The sequence below is a fragment of the Bombina bombina genome, chromosome 2 (assembly GCF_027579735.1).
Source record: "Bombina bombina isolate aBomBom1 chromosome 2, aBomBom1.pri, whole genome shotgun sequence".
Classification (NCBI taxonomy): Eukaryota; Metazoa; Chordata; class Amphibia; order Anura; family Bombinatoridae; genus Bombina; species Bombina bombina.
The window spans coordinates 594,185,249-594,207,173 of record NC_069500.1 but is presented as its reverse complement, the minus strand read 5'-3'; the positions used below and the strand labels follow the sequence as shown (position 1 = coordinate 594,207,173).

General features: G+C 40.8%; 1 protein-coding gene across 1 annotated transcript in view; it reads left to right on the top strand.

Annotated features, from left to right (window-relative positions):
- Positions 1-21,925, top strand: part of LOC128649300 (annexin A1) — a 106,668-nt gene that overhangs the window by 20,192 nt on the left and 64,551 nt on the right. The window contains exons 3-5 of the mRNA XM_053702499.1: positions 756-846; positions 1,632-1,726; positions 1,870-1,983. Of these exons, the coding sequence (XP_053558474.1) occupies positions 756-846; positions 1,632-1,726; positions 1,870-1,983 (300 nt within the window). The remainder of the gene's footprint in view (positions 1-755; positions 847-1,631; positions 1,727-1,869; positions 1,984-21,925) is intronic.

Genomic DNA, 21,925 nt, shown 5'->3' with positions numbered 1-21,925 from the left:
CAGATTAGGGGTACATAGGGATAACGTAGGTTGCGGCGGTTTACGGAGCGGCAGATTAGGGGTTAAAAAAAAATATGCAGGTGTCAGCGATAGCGGGGGCGGCAGATTAGGGGTTAATAAGTGTAAGGTTAGGGGTGTTTAGACTCGGGGTACATGTTAGAGTGTTAGGTGCAGACGTAGGAAGTGTTTCCCCATAGGAAACAATGGGGCTGCGTTAGGAGCTGAACGCTGCTTTTTTGCAGGTGTTAGGTTTTTTTTCAGCTCAAACAGCCCCATTGTTTCCTATGGGAGAATCGTGCACGAGCACGTTTTTGAGGCCGGCCGCGTCCGTAAGCAACTCTGGTATCGAGAGTTGCATTTGCGGTAAAAATGCTCTATGCTCCTTTTTTGGAGCCTAACGCAGCATTTGTTTAAACTCTCGATACCAGAGTTAAATTTATGGTGCGGCCAGAAAAAAGCCCGCGGAGCGTTAACAGCCCTTTTACCGCCGAACTCCAAATCTAGGCCTAAGATTGCACAGGAGCTCTCTTGTGCAATCCAGCTCTCTTGTGTAAATACGGTTTTATGTGTTGCACTTCTTTCCTAATACATCGGGCAGTGGAAAGAGCTGAATTCCTCAGCCCTCAGCAATATTCTGCATTCGTTTCCCTCATGTTAATTAAATTATTTTTATTGTGTGTTCTAAGACGTTCCTGAATTGCATTTACTGTATTATCGGACTATTCGTTACTAAAGCTACTAAATAATTTTCACAGGCTGAGGAGTCTGGAGCAACACTTAAAGCAAACGCTGGCTTCAGTGCATCAACAGATGCCGCAAACCTAGATAAAGCCATCAAAGCAAAAGGTAAGAATACCACACACAAAACGGAAACAATTTGTACAATATGTGAAAAGCTACATATTATAGGGTCATAAAACCCAACATTTTTCTTTCATGATTCAGATAAAACATACAATTTTAAACAACTTTTCAATGTACTTCTATTATCAAATAGTCTGTTTTCTTGTTAACCTTTGTTAAAAAGCAGTTAAGTACAGTAGTGTGCAAATGGCTGCAGTTTTGCAACAATGATATAGATTAGCAAGAGCACACGATGGCAGCACTATTTCCGGCCATGTAGTGCTCCAGATGCCTACCTAGATATCTCTTCAACACAGGATATCATGGGAACAAAGCAAATTTGATGATTTAAGTAAATTGGAAACTTTTTTTTTTTTTAAATGGTGCGCTCGGTCTGAATCGCAAAATAAAATTTTTGGGTTTCACATCCCTTTTTAAGATACCTTGCAAAAACACATTAAATCCATGTTAAAATGACATTCTGTGCCTGGGATAATGGGCCTTATTAAAGTGACACTGCTTGAAAATGTTTATGGTTTAAAATGATACATAATCCGTTGTGTTACCCATTCCCCAGTTTTGCATAACCAATACTGTTGAAGAATGATGAGAAATTTATAATAGGAGTAAATTAGATAGTTGCTTAAATTACATGCTCTATTTGAATAGTGAAAGTTTAATTTGACTAGACTATTCCTTTAAGTTAGTGATTAGAACAGAGTTTCATATTTCCTGAATTTTAATATAAGTTAGTATGTATATTAATATATATTAATTTTTAAATGTAGGTGTTGATGAAGGCACTATCATTGACATTTTAACTAAAAGAACTAATTCAGAACGTCAGCAGATCAGAGCTGCCTACCAGCAGGCAACCGGGAAGGTAAAGGACACAATTCTGTTAATGTATGTTCTGTTAATTGGGGTGGTTGAAAACTTGAAAATATATTTTGGAAAGAAAAATGAACTTTAAAATTGTATTTGTCTTCAGTTATTTTAAGTAGTATTTTCTTTTCTGATTTGCAGTCCCTTGATGATGCCTTGAAGAAAGCTCTCTCAAGCCACCTGGAAGAAGTGGTTCTAGGTTTGCTGAAAACCCCAGCTCAGTATGATGCTCATGAACTGAAGCGTGCCACTAAGGTATTTCGATTACTGTACATGCTTCATTAATAACTTAAAGGAAATAAAGTCAAAATCTTGCATGATTTAGATAGTGTGTCATTGTAAGACACTTTTAAAATTGCTTATTTTCTTGTTGGAAAAAGAATACACACCTATCCTACAATAGAGGGAGCTAGCGGCTGATTGGTGTCTGCACACATTTGTCTCTTGTGATTGGCCCACTAGATGTGTTAAAGGATTACTTTCTGTTATAATTTTTAAGCTAAACAACTAACATATTAAAATTTAATAAACATTAATTAAAACTTACTGACCTATATTTTCTCCAAAACGAAGTTTCACAACGTTCTAAAAGTTATATCTTTTATTCGCTGATGATGTCACATTATCCTGCCCACTATTTTCAGCACTGCGTGTTCAAAATACTTAAACCAATAACTTTGTGTTTAAAGCGCCATTTTGAAACCTAGGTATTGTAAACGGATTGGTACAGAGCAAAGGATACCCATGGAGTGGGTTTGGGAAAACAATTACATTTGCAGACAAGATTTCTGATATACGGTAGAGATATGTTAATGAAATGCTATTGATAAAAAGCGTATTTGGAGTAGTTAGTAACAGGCATAGAAAATATTTACTTACAGTGGCCCTTTAAACTAGCTGCCAGCAGTGCACTGCTGTTCCTTCTGCAATGGATAACAAGAGAATGAAGCAAATTTGATAATAGAAGTAAATTAGAAAGTTGTTTGATTGCAAGCCCTATCTGAATCATGAAAGTTTAATTTCTTTACTATGGCATGGAGAGTCCATGACTTCATTCCAATTACTAGTGGTATATTCAGCTCCTGGCCAGCAGGAGGAGGGTAAAGAGCACCCCAGCAGAGCTGTTAAGTGTCACTTCATTTACCCATAACCCCCAGTCATTCTCTTTGCGTCTGTCAAGGGAGGATGTGCAAAGATGGTGTCTGAAGATATTTAATCCTTTTATGGGTACTTTTCCCTGCAAGCAAGGATTGGGGCTATGCTGTGTCCATGTCAATCTTTTTAGTAAGAGGATTGGTGGCTATTAGCAGCTAAAAAGCGGCAAAGTCATCTTTTCTTTATTTCTAACATCATTGCTACCCCTTTATAGAAAACAAGGTTGGTTACTCTGTTATTTCTTTTTCTATAGGTCCCTGACAGAGGGGAGTATCTCACACCCAAGAAGCTGTTCCTGCCCTGCAGCTGGATCCACAGGTAAGTGCCTTCTAGGTACTGAAGGAGAGTACTTCAGAGGTTAATTCCTCTAGTGGATCAACATCTGGGACAAATTTAAGCCTTTCATATGGGATTAACATTTAGACCGTATTGCAGGCACTGGTGTATGTGAGAAGTTAAGGGGTTAATGATTTTCCCCATTATATTAGACTGGCTGAAGGGTTAATTAGGATTTTAATCAGACAAGATAAAATATTGTTCCTTTATTTTTCTGCATAGAGATGACAAAGCACATTTTAAATTCTATTCAGCTGCTAGATGGATCGGATCTGCTCAAGCAGGATAGTAAAATCAACTGTGAATGGAGGCGTTATTTAAACTGTCTCCTTGTCAGTTTTCTAGTGGTGACTCCAGTCTCGGTGTGGTAAGACTCCTCAGTCAGACTTTGTTTTCTTTTTGTTGCAGAAAAGTGTTTGTGGCTGCTCTATATACCATACTGGTTTTAGGAACTTGATATGTTTTTAACATTTTGGGAATTAGCTCTGTAATTATGCACACATACCAAAATGCATCTATTTCCTTTGACAAATGTTTGCTTTGTTTGGAGGCTCAGGTTGTGACGCTGTGCAATTTTGAACCACATGCTTATCTAAGACTTCTGAGCCATATGTCTCTCAGGATAATGCTGTTCATGATATGCCTCAGCTTTCTCCTCAAACGTCCCAAGCCTTAATAGTTTCACATACAGTGTCTTGCGGTTCCTCTCAACCTCTTGGAGGTGTTTATTTACCAGGGGATTTTGCTGTCCAGATAACTTCTCCTATGTCTGCAGCTTTATCTGTTTTCCCTGCTACGGGTAAGCCTAAGAGGAAATCTAAAAATATTTCTGTTAGTAAGGTTTCTGACCCCACTAAATCTGCGCTGGTCAACCTTTTCCCAAATGTCTGATGAGGCGGATACCTCAGTAGCCTCTGAAGGTGAGATCTCTGACATAATAGGTGATAATTCTGCAGAATCTGAAGACGTTAATTTTAGATTTTAAGCTAGAACACCTCCGGTTACTTCTGAAGGAGGTACTTGCTACTTTGGACAACTCAGACTCTTCTGTCGATGTAAACCCTAAAAAAAATCTAGTAAACTTAAGAGTTTATGTTCGTTCATCCGTGGAAGTTTTTACTGTTCCAGACCGTATGTCGGAAATTATAGCTCAGGAATGGGTTAAGCCAGAGATGCCTTCTTCCTCTTCCCATTATTTTAAAAAAAATGTTTTCTATTGCTGACTCCATTCGTGACTCGTGGCACACTGTGCCTAAGGTAGAAGGAGCTATCTCTACTCTAGCCAAAATAACTTCTATTCCTATAGAGGAAAGTTGTTGTTCTTTCAAGGATACCATGGATAAGAAGCTAGAGGCTTACTTTAAAAAAGATGTACATGCATCAGGTTGCCACTATATTCCCTGATGAAAGTATAGCTATGGTTGCGGGAGCAACATCTTATTGGTGCGATGCTTTGTCTGAGCTGATTTCAGAAGAGACTACTATAGAGGAGATCCAAGATAGGTTCAATACTTTTATCTGTGATGCCAACATGCAAATGATTAGACTGGGAGTCAAGATGTCTAGCTTCGCTGTTCTACCTCACAGAGCTCTGTGTTTAAGATCTTGGTCGGCTGATGTAACGTCCAAGCTTCTGTCTTTACCTTGTAAGAGTAAGACTTTATTTGGTCCTGGTCTAGCGGAGATCATTTCTGAAATTATGGGTGGAAAGGGATCTTTCCTACCTCAGGACAGGAAGAATAGACCTAAGGGTTGCCAGAATTCTAATTTGTGTTCCTTTCATAACTTCAAAAGACAGAAGTCTTCCTCCTCCTCTTCCAAGCCGGAGCTATCCAGGACCTCATGGAGGTCTAGTCAGCCTTGGAGTAAGGGGAAGCAAACCATGAAGCCTTCTACTGATTCTAAAATGGCATGAAGGGTCCGTCCCCGATCCAGTTTTGGATCAAGTGGGGGGCAGGCTTTCTCTTTTTTTGGCAATGTCCCAGATCCTTGGGCCGTGGACATAGTATCCCAGGGGTACAAAATAGGACTCGAGGGTTGTCTCCTCTCCGACCGACCCCCCCCCCCCCAAGGGGCAGATTTATCCTGCAAGGTTATCTGCAAACCAGGTAAAGAGAGGCTTTCTTAAACTGCGTAAAAGACCTATCGTCCCTGGGAGTAATTGTTCCTCTTCCTGTAGAGGATCAGGGTCGAGGAGTCTAGTAAAATCTTTGTGGTTCCCAAAAAGGAGGGAACTTTCCGTCCTATGCTGGACCTAAAGGATCTGGGGGCTTTCTTGGCTGTAGTCAGATCTCTGGCAATAGCGGTGACGCCTTACCTGGACGACATCTTAGTTCAAGCATCTTTTCAACTAGCAAGATCTCATACAGACATGTTGTCTATTCTACGTTCCAACGGGTGGAAAGTGAATCTGGAAAAGAGTTCCCTAGTACCAGACACAAGGGTTGTGTTTTTTTTTTTTTTTTTTTTTTTTTTTTTTTATTGTTTGTTTTTTTTTGGAACAATTATAGATTCTCTATCCATGAGAATTTTTCTGACGCATGCCAGAGAATCCAAACTTCTTGCTTTATGCCTTTCTCTCCAGTCTTATGTTCGTCACTCAGTGGCTCAATGTATGGAGATGGTAGCTTCCATGGATATCATTCCTTTTGCTCGGTTCTATCTAAGACCTCTGCAGTTATGCAAGCTCAGCCAATGGAATGGACTCCACTCAGATCTTTCGCTGATGATTGATCTGGATCCCCTAACAAGAGACTCCCTCTTGTGGTGGATTTCACAGGATCATCTTTCTCTGGGCACATGCTTCCTGAGATCTTCCTGGGTGATTGTGACCACTGACGCCAGCCTTTTAGGCTGGGGAGCGGTTTGGGGCTCATTAAAAGCTCAGAGCCTGTGGACTCGGGAGGAGTCTTCTCTTCCCATAAACCTCTTAGAGTTGAGAGCAATCTTCAATGCCTTGACAGCTTGATAAACCAGACTAAAGATAATTGACACTAGATTCCAGTTGGACAACATCACCTTAGTGGCTTACATCAACCATCAGGGAGAAACTCGGAGTTCCTTAGCAATGAAGGAGGTGACTCTCATTCTGCAGTGGGCGGAAGCTCACTATTGTCTGTCTGCCATCCACATTCCAGGGGTGGGAAACTGGGAGGCGGATTTTCTAAGAAGACAGACCTTTCATCTGGGGGAGTGGGCTCTCCATCCGGAGGTGTTCTCAATGATAACCCTCAGGTGGGGGTTTCCGGAGTTGGCTCTGATCTCATCAAAACGCCAAGCTTCCAAACTATGGTTCAAGGTCAAGAGATCCTCAGACCATTCTGATAGACGCTCTGGCAGTTCCTTGAATCTTCAATCTTGCATATCTTTTTTGCTCTCCTTCCACAAGTCATTGCTTGTATCAAACAGGAGAGAGCATCTGTGATTTCAATAGCTCCTGCATGGCCTCGCAGGATCTGGTGTTTGGATCTGGTGAAGATATCATCCTCTTCCACCTTGGAGGTTACCTCTGAGGAAGGACCTTCTACTTCAGGGTCCATTCCTCCATCCAAATCCGATTCTCTGAAGCTGACTGCTTGGAGATTAAAAGCCTAGTTTTTGACCAGGCATGGCTTTTCTGAGACTGTCATTGATGCCATGCTTCAGGCTCGTAAACCTGTTACTCACAAGATTTACCATAAAGTATGGCGCAAATACCTCTCGGTGTGAATGGAAGGGTTTCTCTTGGAGCAGGGTAAGAGTACCCAGAATTTTGTCTCTTCTTCAGGAGGGCCTGGAGAAGGGTTTGTCAGTCAGTACTCTGATGGGTCAGATTTTTGTACTGTCTATTCTTTTGCACAAACGTCTGGCAGATTTGCCAGACGTCCAATCTTTTGTTCAAGCCCTGGTCAGAATCAGGCCTGTGTTTAAAGGGACATTTATACACTAGAATTTCCTTTGCATAAATGTTTTGTAGATGATCCATTCATATAGCCCACCTGGGAGTGCTTTTGTAAAAATGTATAGTTTTGCTTTTAAATAACATTGTTCTGATTTTCAGATTTCTAACCAAGCCCCAAAGGTTTAGGAGAATACTGATGTATTCCTCCTCCAGCTTGCTTCTTTTTGTGTAAAGGTTCTTTTCATATGCAGGGGGAGGGGGGAGTGTGCTTTCACTGGGTGTTCCAGTCAACCTAATCAAAAGTGCTAAACTGGGAGCTTCTAAGTAAATTGTTAAAATATTTTATACTGGAATTTTTGATCAGCATATGTGCATATAATTCTTTATAGTAGTGTCCATTACATGCAGTTATATGAAAACTTGTGTGTACTGTCCCTTTAAACTGTTGCTCCTCCTTGGAGCCTTAACCTTGTTCTTAAAGTTTTGCAGCAGGCTCCGTTTGAGCCGATGCATTCTGTTGATGTTAAATTGTTATCTTGGAAGGTTTTGTTTATTCTGCTCGTAGGGTTTCTGAGTTTTCAGCTCTGCAGTGTGATTCCCCTTACCTTATTTTTCATGCAGATTAGGCGGTCCTTCGTACTAAGATGAGATTTCTTCCTAAGGTATTGTCAGATCACAATATTAATGTTCTGCTTGGCTGAGCAGGTTCAGGGGTATGGAGCATGTTAAAGGTGATGGCTGAGTTAATCTGAGAGGGTGTGAAGAAGTGAGTAGGACTCTATACCAGAATGGAAACACAGAAAAAAGAAGGTATTTTCTTGAAGAAACTTTACTAAGGTAATGCAAGGAAAACTAGAGGCAAAGCAAATTGAGCGTCTATTCCAACCTGATACTAAACAAACAAAAGTCTTTCTAAAAGAACAGTTTAAGCAGTAGTCCTTCAACAGACACAGACTACCCTTATGGGTACTTGGTTTAAGGATGAAGCTTGGCATACACGGGTATCAGAGCCAGGATACTTGGTTTCAGGATCAAGCTGGGCATACACCAGAATCTTCAGTAAGGGAACTTGGTTTCAGGAACAGGCAGAGCATATGCCAGTATCAGAGTTGTTTAGACTCACAGCAGAGATTCTTGGCTTCAGGATACACAAATGTCACAGTAGAGTTGCTTAGACTCGGCAAGCAGATAAACATACAGTTCTTACAGCAAGGTGATTTGTCTCAGCAACAGATAAGCATACAGTTCACAGCAGAGGTGCTAGACTCAATAGCCAGATAAGCTTACAGTTCTCACAGCAGAGGTATTTAGTCACAGTAGCCAAGTAAGCAAGCTTACAGGTACTTGCAGAAGAGAAATTGCTGTAACAGGCTGAAGACGCAGGATACAAAAGAATTGTCAGAATACAAGCCAAGAGTCTGTAACCAGGAAAGCAGTCCAATCTTTCATGAAGCATAAAGAGAATCCTGAAGAATGGTCAATCAGCAAGCCGAGTTCAGAAGCCAGGAAACCACCAACAGGAAAGGAATTCAGGAAGCAGAACAGAGGCACAAACAAAGGAAATCAATCACAATGTCAAAGCAGGAAGTGAATAGTGAAGCAGTCCTTTATAACAGAGCTCATTACAAAACTACCTGCAGGTGGAGCCAGAGAGTAATCCACTGCAGGTAACAGGGCTGCAAACATAAACGGATACCTCTGGTGGCACAGAAAAAAAGAAACAGGCTGAGAACCAGGAGTCCCAGGTACGCTAGTGACGATAAGGAAATTGTCGTTCCTTCTTTTTGCCCCAATCCTTCTTCCCAGAAGGAACATCTTTTGCATAACCTGGATGTTGTGTGTGTTTACCTTCAAGTAACTAAAGATTTTCAGCAATCTTCTGCCCTGTTCATCGTCTTCTCTGGTAAGCGTAAGGGTCAGAAGGCCACTTCTACTACCCTTTCTCTCTGGTTGAAAAGTGTTATCGTTTTAGGTTATGAGACAACTGGACAGTAGCTCCTGAGAGAATTACGGATCATTCCACTAAGGCTGTCTCCTCTTCCTGTGCTTTCAAAAATGAAGCTTCTGTGGAGCAAATTTGCAAAGGCACCAACATGTTCCTCTTTGCATACGTTTTTCCAAATGCTACAAATTTGATACTTTTATCTCGGCTGAGGCTTCTCGGTGGTGCCTTCTGTTTAGGTCTGCCTGTTCTTGTTCTCCCTCCCTTTTCATTCTGTGTCCTCTAGCTTGGGTATTGGTTCCCACTAGAAATTGAAATTAAGTTGTGCACTCTCCATGCCATAGGAAATAAAACAAAGTGTATGCTTACCTGATCCATTTATTTATTTCCAAGCATGGAGAGTCCACGACCCCGCCCTTTATTACATTTTAAGAAGGCAGTTTTTTGTTGTTGTTGTTGTTGTTACCCTTTTGTTATCTTTTTCCATTTCCCTTTGGCCGAATGACTGGGGGTTATATTAAGGGAAGTGACACTTATAGTGATGGTCAAGTATGACTAACTACATCTTGCGATCCTAATGTAACTAGCAAAATAATGTGACTTTCATTCATCATTTCGTCATATTCATTCTAGTTTGTGCGCTCTTTTCTTCTGTTAAGTGTGATCAGTCCACGGGTCATCATTACTTCTGGGATATTACTCCTCCCCAACAGGAAGTGCAAGAGGATTCACCCAGCAGAGCTGCATATAGCTCCTCCCCTCTACGTCACTCCCAGTCATTCTCTTGCACCCAACGACTAGATAGGATGTGTGAGAGGACTATGGTGATTATACTTAGTTTTATATCTTCAATCAAAAGTTTGTTATTTTAAAATAGCACCGGAGTGTGTTATTATCTCTCTGGCAGAGTTTGAAGAAGAATCTACCAGAGTTTTTGTTATGATTTTAGCCGGAGTAGTTAAGATCATATTGCTGTTTCTCGGCCATCTGAGGAGAGGTAAACTTCAGATCAGGGGACAGCGGGCAGATGAATCTGCATAGAGGTATGTAGCAGTTTTTATTTTCTGACAATGGAATTGATGAGAAAATCCTGCCATACCGATATAATGTCATGTATGTATACTTTACACTTCAGTATTCTGGGGAATGGTACTTCACTAGAATTACACTGTAAGAAATACATAAAGCTGTTTAATAACTAGAGATTATGTTTAACGTTTTTGCTGGAATGTAAAATCGTTTTCATTTGCTGAGGTACTGAGTGAATAAATGTTTGGGCACTATTTTTCCACTTGGCAGTTGCTTAATCTGTTTTCTGACAGTTTCTGCTCTCCCTCACTGCTGTGTGTGAGGGGGAGGGGCCGTTTTTTGGCGCTTTTACTACGCATCAAATATTTCAGTCAGCAACTCATTGTATTCCCTGCATGATCCGGTTCATCTCTACAGAGCTCAGGGGTCTTCAAAACTTATTTTGAGGGAGGTAATTTCTCTCAGCAGAGCTGTGAGAATTATAGTTTGACTGAGATAAAAAACGTTTATTCTGTAATTTGTTTCCTGCTTTCAGAATTTGTTATCTTTGCTAATGGGATTAAACCTTTGCTAAAGTTGTGTTGTTTACAAGGATTGAGGCTATAACTGTTTCAATTTATTAATTTTCAACTGTCATAGATCTTCTGTGCTTCTTAAAGGCACAGTACGTTTTAATATTATTCTAATTGAATTGTATTTCCAAGTTGCAAGTTTATTTGCTAGTGTGTTAAACATGTCTGATTCAGAGGATGATACCTGTGTCATTTGTTGCAATGCCAAAGTGGAGCCCAATAGAAATTTATGTACTAACTGTATTGATGCTACTTTAAATAAAAATCAATCTGTACAAATTGAACAAATTTCACCAAACAACGAGGGGAGAGTTATGCCGACTAACTCTCCTCACGTGTCAGTACCTACATCTCCCGCTCAGAGGGAGGTGCGTGATATTGTAGCGCCGAGTACATCTGGGCGGCCATTACAAATCACATTACAGGATATGGCTACGGTTTTGGCTAAATTACCAGAACTAAGAGGTAAGCGTGATCACTCTGGGGTGAGAACAGAGTGCGCTGATAATATTAGGGCCATGTCAGACACTGCGTCACAGGTGGCAGAACATGAGGACGGAGAACTTCATTCTGTGGGTGACGGTTCTGATCCAAACAGACTGGATTCAGATTTTTCAAATTTTAAATTTAAACTGGAAAACCTCCGTGTATTACTAGGGGAGGTGTTAGCGGCTCTGAATGATTGTAACACAGTTGCAATACCAGAGAAAATGTGTAGGTTGGATAAATATTTTGCGGTACCGACGAGTACTGAGGTTTTTCCTATACCTAAGAGACTTACTGAAATTGTTACTAAGGAGTGGGATAGTCCCGGTGTGCCGTTCTCACCCCCTCCGATATTTAGAAAAATGTTTCCAATAGACGCCACCACAAGGGACTTATGGCAAACGGTCCCTAAGGTGGAGGGAGCAGTTTCTACTTTAGCTAAGCGTACCACTATCCCGGTGGAGGATAGCTGTGCTTTTTCAGATCCAATGGATAAAAAGTTAGAGGGTTACCTTAAGAAAATGTTTGTTCAACAAGGTTTTATATTGCAACCCCTTGCATGCATTGCGCCGATCACGGCTGCAGCGGCATTCTGGATTGAGTCTCTGGAAGAGAACATTGGTTCAGCTACTCTGGACGACATTACGGACAGGCTTAGAGTCCTTAAACTAGATAATTCATTTCGGAGGCCGTAGTACATCTTACTAAACTTACGGCGAAGAATTCAGGATTCGCCATTCAGGCACGCAGGGCGCTGTGGCTAAAATCCTGGTCAGCTGATGTTACTTCTAAGTCTAAATTGCTTAATATACCTTTCAAAGGGCAGACCTTATTCGGGCCCGGGTTGAAAGAGATTATCGCTGACATTACAGGAGGTAAAGGCCATGCCCTGCCTCAGGACAAAGCCAAAGCCAAGACTAGACAGTCTAATTTTCGTTCCTTTCGTAATTTCAAAGCAGGAGCAGCATCAACTTCCTCTGCACCAAAACAGGAAGGAGCTGTTGCTCGCTACAGACAAGGCTGGAAACCTAACCAGTCCTGGAACAAGGGCAAGCAGACTAGGAAACCTGCTGCTGCCCCTAAAACAGCATGAATTGAGGGCCCCCGATCCGGGATCGGATCTAGTGGGGGGCAGACTTTCTCTCTTCGCCCAGGCTTGGGCAAGAGATGTTCAGGATCCCTGGGCGCTAGAGATAATATCTCAGGGATACCTTCTGGACTTCAAATACTCTCCTCCAAGAGAGATTTCATCTGTCAAGATTGTCAACAATCCAGACAAAGAAAGAGGTGTTTCTACGCTGCGTACAAGAGCTCTTGTTAATGGGAGTAATCCATCCAGTTCCACGATTGGAACAGGGACAGGGGTTTTACTCAAATCTGTTTGTGGTTCCCAAAAAAGAGGGAACTTTCAGACCAATCCTGGACTTAAAGATCCTAAACAAATTCCTAAGAGTTCCATCGTTCAAGATGGAGACTATTCGGACAATTTTACCTATGATCCAAGAGGGTCAGTACATGACCACTGTAGATTTAAAAGATGCTTACCTTCACATACCGATTCACAAAGATCATTATCGGTACCTAAGGTTTGCCTTCCTAGACAGGCATTACCAGTTTGTGGCTCTTCCATTCGGATTGGCTACAGCTCCAAGAATCTTCACAAAGGTTCTGGGTGCTCTTCTGGCGGTACTAAGACCACGGGGAATCTCGGTAGCTCCATACCTAGACGACATTCTGATACAAGCTTCAAGCTTTCAAACTGCCAAGTCTCATACAGAGTTAGTGCCGGCATTTCTAAGGTCACATGGATGGAAGGTGAACGAAAAGAAAAGTTCACTCGTTCCACTCACAAGAGTTCCCTTCCTGGGGACTCTTATAGATTCTGTAGAAATGAAGATTTACCTGACAGAGGACAGGCTAACAAGACTTCAAAGTGCTTGCCGCACCCTTCATTCCATTCAACACCCGTCAGTGGCTCAATGCATGGAGGTAATCGGCTTAATGGTAGCGGCAATGGACATAGTACCCTTTGCACGCTTACACCTCAGACCACTGCAACTGTGCATGCTAAGTCAGTGGAATGGGGATTACTCAGACTTATCCCCTTCTCTGAATCTGGATCAAGAGACCAGAAATTCTCTTCTATGGTGGCTTTCTTGGCCACATCTGTCCAGGGGGATGCCATTCAGCAGACCAGACTGGACAATTGTAACAACAGACGCCAGCCTTCTAGGTTGGGGTGCCGTCTGGAATTCTCTGAAGGCTCAGGGACAATGGAGTCAGGAGGAGAGTCTCCTGCCAATAAACATTCTGGAATTGAGAGCAGTTCTCAATGCCCTTCTGGCTTGGCCCCAGTTAACAACTCGGGGGTTCATCAGGTTTCAGTCGGACAACATCACGACTGTAGCTTACATCAACCATCAGGGAGGGACAAGAAGCTCCCTAGCTATGATGGAAGTATCAAAGATAATTCGCTGGGCAGAGTCTCACTCTTGCCACCTGTCAGCAATCCACATCCCGGGAGTGGAGAACTGGGAGGCGGATTTCTTAAGTCGTCAGACTTTTCATCCGGGGGAGTGGGAACTTCATCCGGAGGTCTTTGCCCAAATACTTCGACGTTGGGGCAAACCAGAGATAGATCTCATGGCGTCTCGACAGAACGCCAAGCTTCCTCGTTACGGGTCCAGATCCAGGGATCCAGGAGCAGTCCTGATAGATGCTCTGACAGCACCTTGGGACTTCAGGATGGCTTACGTGTTTCCACCCTTCCCGTTGCTTCCTCGATTGATTGCCAGAATCAAACAAGAGAGAGCATCAGTGATTCTAATAGCACCTGCGTGGCCACGCAGGACTTGGTATGCAGACCTGGTGGACATGTCATCCTGTCCACCTTGGTCTCTACCTCTGAAACAGGACCTTCTGATACAGGGTCCCTTCAAACATCAAAATCTAACTTCTCTGAAGCTGACTGCTTGGAAATTGAACGCTTGATTTTATCAAGACGTGGGTTTTCTGAGTCAGTTATTGATACCTTAATACAGGCTAGGAAACCTGTTACCAGAAAGATTTACCATAAGATATGGCGTAAATACCTATATTGGTGTGAATCCAAAGGTTACTCTTGGAGTAAGGTTAGGATTCCTAGGATATTGGCCTTTCTACAAGAAGGTTTAGAAAAGGGTTTATCTGCTAGTTCATTAAAGGGACAGATCTCAGCTCTGTCCATTCTGTTACACAAACGTCTGTCAGAAGTTCCTGACGTCCAGGCTTTTTGTCAGGCTTTGGCCAGGATTAAGCCTGTGTTTAAAACTGTTGCTCCACCATGGAGTTTAAACCTTGTTCTTAATGTTTTACAGGGCGTTCCGTTTGAACCCCTTCATTCCATTGATATAAAGTTGTTATCTTGGAAAGTTCTATTTTTAATGGCTATTTCCTCGGCTCGAAGAGTCTCTGAATTATCAGCCTTACATTGTGATTCTCCTTATTTGATTTTTCATTCGGATAAGGTAGTCCTGCGTACTAAACCTGGGTTCTTACCTAAGGTAGTTACTAACAGGAATATCAATCAAGAGATTGTTGTTCCTCCTTTATGCCCAAATCCTTCTTCAAAGAAGGAACGTCTACTGCACAACCTGGATGTAGTCCGTGCTCTAAAATTTTACTTACAACTAAGGAATTTCGACAAACGTCTTCTCTGTTTGTCATTTACTCTGGGCAGAGGAGAGGTCAAAAAGCTTCCGCTACCTCTCTTTCTTTTTGGCTTCGTAGCATAATTCGTTTAGCTTATGAGACTGCTGGACAGCAGCCTCCTGAAAGAATTACAGCTCATTCTACTAGAGCTGTGGCTTCCACTTGGGCCTTCAAGAATGAGGCCTCTGTTGAACAGATTTGCAAGGCTGCAACTTGGTCTTCGCTTCATACTTTTTCCAAATTTTACAAATTTGACACTTTTGCTTCATCGGAGGCTATTTTTGGGAGAAAGGTTCTTCAGGCAGTGGTTCCTTCTGTATAAAGAGCCTGCCTATCCCTCCCGTCATCCGTGTACTTTTGCTTTGGTATTGGTATCCCAGAAGTAATGATGACCCGTGGACTGATCACACTTAACAGAAGAAAACATAATTTATGCTTACCTGATAAATTCCTTTCTTCTGTAGTGTGATCAGTCCACGGCCCGCCCTGTTTTTAAGGCAGGTAAATATTTTTTAATTTATACTCCAGTCACCACTTCACCCTTGGCTTTTCCTTTCTCGTTGGTCCTTGGTCGAATGACTGGGAGTGACGTAGAGGGGAGGAGCTATATGCAGCTCTGCTGGGTGAATCCTCTTGCACTTCCTGTTGGGGAGGAGTAATATCCCAGAAGTAATGATGACCCGTGGACTGATCACACTACAGAAGAAAGGAATTTATCAGGTAAGCATAAATTATGTTTTTTATAATATTTTCCTACCTTACTAATATCCATCCTCCTCCCGTCTATTGTCCGCCATTGTTTTTTCTGCCGTCACGTGTTTTTATTATCCAATTACAGTACAAGCCACTCGGGGAATCAGCTCTAAGTAAAAACACCCTTATTCAATTCTGCGCATGCCCTAGCTCCGTAATCGCATCCTAATCGCTGTCTCACCGCGGTTACGGAGCTAGGGCATGCGCAGAATTGAATAAGGGTGTTTTTACTTAGAGCTGATTCCCCGAGTGGCCTGTACTGTAATTGGATAATAAAAACACGTGACGGCAGAAAAAACAATGGCGGACAATCGACGGGAGGAGGATGGATATTAGTAAGGTAGGAAAATAATATAAAAGAGCGCACAAACTAGAATGAATATGGCGAAATGATGAATGAAAGTCACATTAGGATCGCAAGATGTAGTTAGTCATACTTGACCATCACTTTAACAGTTCTGCTGTGGTGCTCTTTGCCTCCTCCTGCTGGCCAGGAGTTGAATATCCCACTAGTAATTGAAATTAAGTCGTGGACTCTCCATGCCAGGAAATAAATAAATTAATCGGGTAAGCATACGTTTAGTTTTTGACTAGACTGTCCCTTTAAGTATATTTTGGAGGCATTCCAAATAGTTAGTTACCAAGAAAATGAGACAGAAAGATAAATATTGAGTGTGGAAAAAATCCTTTATTTTTTTTTTTTATTTTTTTTTTTATTGTTGGTTTGTTTAATAACAAACATTTTAAGTTGCGTTTAAAAAAAAAAAAAAAAAAAAAATATATATACCCAGAATAACCATCTTTGTTAATTGTATTTCCTTTTAAAATGATTGTGTGTATCTACTAAAAAGGGGGTAAACCAATTTCTTCCCAATTATCTATTTTTACCTGCTGGAGTGTATTAAATTGTTTACAAGTAGCTCCTTAACCCCTATTTTGGCTGAAAAAAATAGCTGATTTAGCTTGTGGTTTCCAAACCTATACTGAAGGCTCAGCTATTGAATAGCCTAAGTAAACACAGCCATCATAAGAAATGACACATCCAGTGGGATGCAGGGTAGTTAGACAGAGCAAAATAATCATTTTATTACTTAAGTATTGAGCTTTGGTTTTCCAGACAAACACAAGATAAGGAAGAAAGTGTGTGTGTGTGTGTACACAAAGTGATAATGAGATATAGCTGGTTTTGTGCTTTGAGACCACAGCCTAGTACAATGGGTTGATCTTCAGGTAATATTTCATATACACAAACCTGAAAATGCAAATTTTTTTTTTTTATACATTTTTTACTCTGCAGCTGGTATAACAAGTCATTGAAAATACATTAAAGTGTCAGTAAACCTTAAAAATGTTATATAATTCTGCACATAGTGCAGAATTATATAACATTATATTAGCCAAACCTTATAAAACTTAATGTACCCTTTTCATTTTTTTTTTTAAAAAAAACGCTGTTTTACAGATCCGCTCTCTGTACTCTGCTGAGCGGGTCTGATTTATTGACACAGCGCATCGGGCAGGTGTATAGTCACAGCCAGGCCCGACCTCGACATAAGACTAAGTGCAGCTCGCTCCTGCTCTGTCTGACAGAGCAGGAGCGAGCTGCACTTAGTCTTATGTCGCGGTCGGGCCGTGCTGTGACTATACAGCTGGCCCGATGCACTGTGTCAATAAATCAGACCCGCTCAGCAGAGTACAGAGAGCGGATCTGTAAAACAGCGTTTTTTAAAAAAAAAAAAAAAAAAAAAAAATTAAAAGGGTACATTAGGTTTTATAAGGTTTGGCTAATATAATGTTATATAATTCTGCACTATGTGCAGAATTATATAACATTATTTTTAAGGTTTACTGTCCCTTTTAATATAAGGTTTACTGTCCCTTTTAATATAAAAATTATTTTACAGTGTGCTGGCCATTTTTCAGCACAACCTTAATGTAAAAAGTGTATTTCTATAAACTACAAAAATGGCTGATTGTAATTTACCTCAACATTGCAGCCTTTAACATGACAATAAATATCAAACAGTAGACTGTGTTCTTAGTTTTGTGTATGTATGTATGTGCTAGATAACAGCATAAATGCCCCCCATTTAATTATCATGCTCACACAAGAGATGCTTCCCCCACAAGGGCTCCAAAACAGCTTGGTACCTTTTAATATATTCGTACATTAAACACATGGTTGGCTCAAATAAATCTCAAAAGAGAGAGAGATGCACTCAGCTGAGACAGAACAAAAGCTAGAAAAACTTCTGTGCCTGTTTATTTTCAGTGCCACTCAGGGTGCATACTCTTTTAGCACACTATGCCCCTTCACAGAGAAAAAATATCCTGTAGCATATCAGTCTGATCCTGCCCAATGACAGTCCAGCACCGAAATACCAGGCAATTCCTTTCTGAACAAGAGAAACAACAACCCCAGACGATCCTTTCGGCCTTCTATGGGCCTCGTCAGTGAGGTGCAGTCGCATCTCTCTAAGGGCATTTCCCCTTTTACTCTTAGGGAGACCCAAGAGCAATTTGCAAAAAACAAATGGACAAGCATGGAAGTTTTTCTAGCTATTGTTCTGTCTCAGTGAGTGTGTCTCTCTATTCTCTTGATTTTCTTTTTTTGTTCAAATAAATCGCCCCCTTTTTTTCTTTTTTTTCTCTCTCCCCTTTCTGACCTGTTTCAAATAATCCAAATTGTGTGCCATTTTTAACAAATTTTCAATTATGGTATAGCTTCTTTTTTTTTTTTTTTTTTTTTTTTTTCCAATTTGACTTGTGTTGTTTCTTCAAAGACATGGTGTGAGGATCAATTTACCAAAGAGTTTCTTGATTCCTCAGACAAGGGTCACCTTTTTAGGTTTCCAGATAAAGACAGAGTCATGGACACTGAATCTAACAGACAAGCGACAAATGAAATTGGGTTTCTGCCTGGCGAAACCTTCAGTCTCGATCATTCCCTTCAGTGGCTATATGCATGGACGTTTTGGGTCTGATGACTGCAGCATGGGACACGATCCCCTTTGCTCGTTTTCATACGAGACCTCTGCAGCTTTGCATGCTGAATCAATGGTGCAGGGATTATACTCGGATATCACAATTGATATTCTTAAACCCCAACACAACTTTCTCTAACTTGGTGGTTAAACCATCACCTTATTGTTCAAGGTGCCTCCTTTGTTCGTCCTTCCTGGACTGTGATTTCAACAGATGCAAGTCTCACAGGTTAGGGAGCTGTCTGGGGGTCTTTGACAGCACAAGGGGTTTGGGATCCTCAAGAGGCGAGGTTACCAATCAATATTTTAGAACTGTTATTTTCAGGGCTCTTCAGGCTTTGCCTCTATTAAAGAGAGAATCATTCATCCGTTTTTCAGACAGACAATTTCACAACTGTGGCATATGTCTATCATCGGGATGGGACTCGCAGTCCTTTAGCAATGAAAGGAGTATCTTGAATACTTTCTTGGGCAGAATTCAACTCCTGTCTAATTTCTGCAATACATATCCCTCCCAGGTGTAGACAATTGGGAAGCGGATTATCTCAGCCATCAGACTTTACATTCAGGGAGTGGTCTCTCCATCCAGATGTATTTTACTGTTGGGTCTTCCCGAAATAGATCTGATGGCTTTCCATCTAAACAAGAAACTTCCCAGGTATCTTGGAATCCTCAGGCGGAGATGGTGGATGTGTTAGCAGTTCCTTGGTTTTACCAACCTGCTTACATCTTTCAGCCTCTAGTTCTTATTCCAAGGGTGATCTCCAAGATCATAATGGAACAATCGCATGTGTTTCATGTGCACCAGCATGGCCTCACAGATTTTGGTTTGCGGATCTTGTCCGGATGTCAAGTTGCCAGCCTTGGCCACTTCTGTTAAGACCAGACCTTCTGTCTCAAGGGCCATTTTTCCATCAGGATCTCAAATCGCAAAATTTGAAGGTATGGAAATTGAGCGCTTAGTCATAGAGGTTTCTCTGACTCAGTGATTAAGTACTAATACATTGCTACAGGCTCGTAAGTATTTCAAGGAAGATTTATTATTGGGTTTGGAAAACCTATATTTCATGGTGTTCTTCTCAAATTCTCTTGGCGTTCTTTTAGAATTCCTAGAATTTTAGTTTCTTCAGGATGGTTTGGATAAAGATTTGTCTGCAAGTACTTTGAAGGTACAAATTTCTGCTCTTTCTGTTTTATTTCATATAAATAATCTTCCTGACATTCACTGTTTTTGTTATTAAATCAATTTCTACTCGGAGTCTTAATTTTGGTTTTAAAGGCTTTGCAGGCTCCTCCGTTTGAGCCTATGCATTCTCTGGATATTAAACAACTTTCTTGGAAAGTATTGTTCCTTTTGGCTATAGCTTCAGCTAGAAGAGTTTCTGAATTTTCTGCTCTAACTTGTGAGTCTCCTTTTCTGACTTTCCATCAGGATAAGGCTGTTTTACAGACTTTGTTTAAATTTCTTCCTAAGGTTGTGATTTCTAACATTAGTAGGGAAATTGTTGTTCCTTCCTTGTGTCCTAATCCTAAGAATACTCTTGAAAGATCTTTACATTCTTTGGATGTTGGAAGAGCTTTGAAATATATGTCGCAGCTACTAAAGATTTCAGGAAGACTTCTAGCCTATTTGTTGTGTTTTTTTCTGGTCCTAGGTAAGGTCAGAAAGCCTCTGCCATTTCTTTGGCATCTTGGTTAAAGCTTTTGATTCACAAGGCTTATTTGGAGGTGGGACAGTCTCCGCCTCAGAATTACAGTTCATTCTACTCGATCAGTCGCCACTTCTTGGGCTTTTAAGAATGAAGCTTCAGTTGATCAGATTTGCAAAGCAGCAATTTTGTCTTCTTTGCACACATCTACTAAGTTCTACCGTTTTTGATGCATTTGCTTCTTCGGAAGCAATCTTTGGTAGAAAAGTTCCTCATGCATCTGTCTCAATTTGATTTTATATATATATATACAATGTCTACATTAAGGGATGCTACGCAAAATAGAAACAAGCTTAACAGTAATCTTTTTACAGAGGATGAGGTTTTGTTAGCATTATCAAAAATAAATGTTACAAAGGCAGTGGGTCCTGATAATATTCATCCAAGGGTTTTAAAAGAACTTCGATCATTGCTAACTGTCCCATTAACTGATCTGTTTAATCAGTCACTATTAACAGGAGCTGTCCCAGATGATTGGAGAATAGCAAATGTAATACCTCTTCATAAAAAGGGCAGTAGAGAAGAATCTGGCAACTACAGGCCAGTTAGTTTAACTTCAGTAGTAGGGAAATTAATGGAAAGCCTCTTAAAAGAAAGAATTATGACTTGCATAAAGACAAACAATTTAGAGGACCAAAATCAGCATGGTTTTACTTCAGGGAGATCATGTCAGACTAATCTAATTGACTTCTTTGATTATGTAACAAAAGTATTAGACAAGGGAGGAGCAGTTGATGTAGCATATCTAGATTTCAGCAAAGCATTTGACACCGTCCCACACAATAAACTTATTCACAAACTATATCTCCTTGGTCTAGATTCAAAAATTGTGAACTGGGTAGAATGCTGGCTTAAGGACAGAAAACAAAGTGTCTTTGTAAATGGAGTTCATTCAGCAGAGGGGGCTGTTACTAGTGGTGTTCCTCAGGGGTCAGTTCTGGGGCCTGTTTTGTTTAACATATTTATCTGCGATATCAGCAAAGGGCTACAGGGGAAAGTATGTCTCTTTGCAGATGATACAAAAATTTGCAACAGAGTGGATGTTCCAGGGGGGGGGGGTAGACAAAATGAGAAGTGATATACAACAATTGGAGGATTGGACAAACGACTGGGATCTAAAGTTTAACACAGCAAAGTGTAAAATAATGCATTTAGGGAAAAAAAATCAAAATGTTAATTACAGACTCAATGACACTTTACTGACTGTTACAGACGAGGAACAGGACTTGGGAATTATTATTTCAGATGATTTAAAACTTAGTAAACAATGTAGTAATGCAGCGAGTAAGGCTAGCAGAATGCTTGGATGTATTGGTAGAGGTATTTGCAGCAGAAATAGTAAGGTTCTTATGCCACTTTATAGATCATTAGTTAGGCCTCATCTTGAGTATTGTGTGCAGTTCTGGAGGCCATATCTTCAGAAGGATATTAACAAACTTGAATCTGTGCAAAGGAGGGCTACCAAAATGGTACATGGTCTAAAAATATAACTTACCAGGATAGGCTCAATGACCTAAATATGTATAGCTTAGAGGAGAGAAGGGAAAGAGGTGATATGATAGCAACTTTCAAGTACATTAAAGGGTTTAGTAAAACTGAGGCTGTGGGTATTTTACATAAAATGGAAAATCCAAGAACAAGGGGTCACGAGCTCAAGCTAA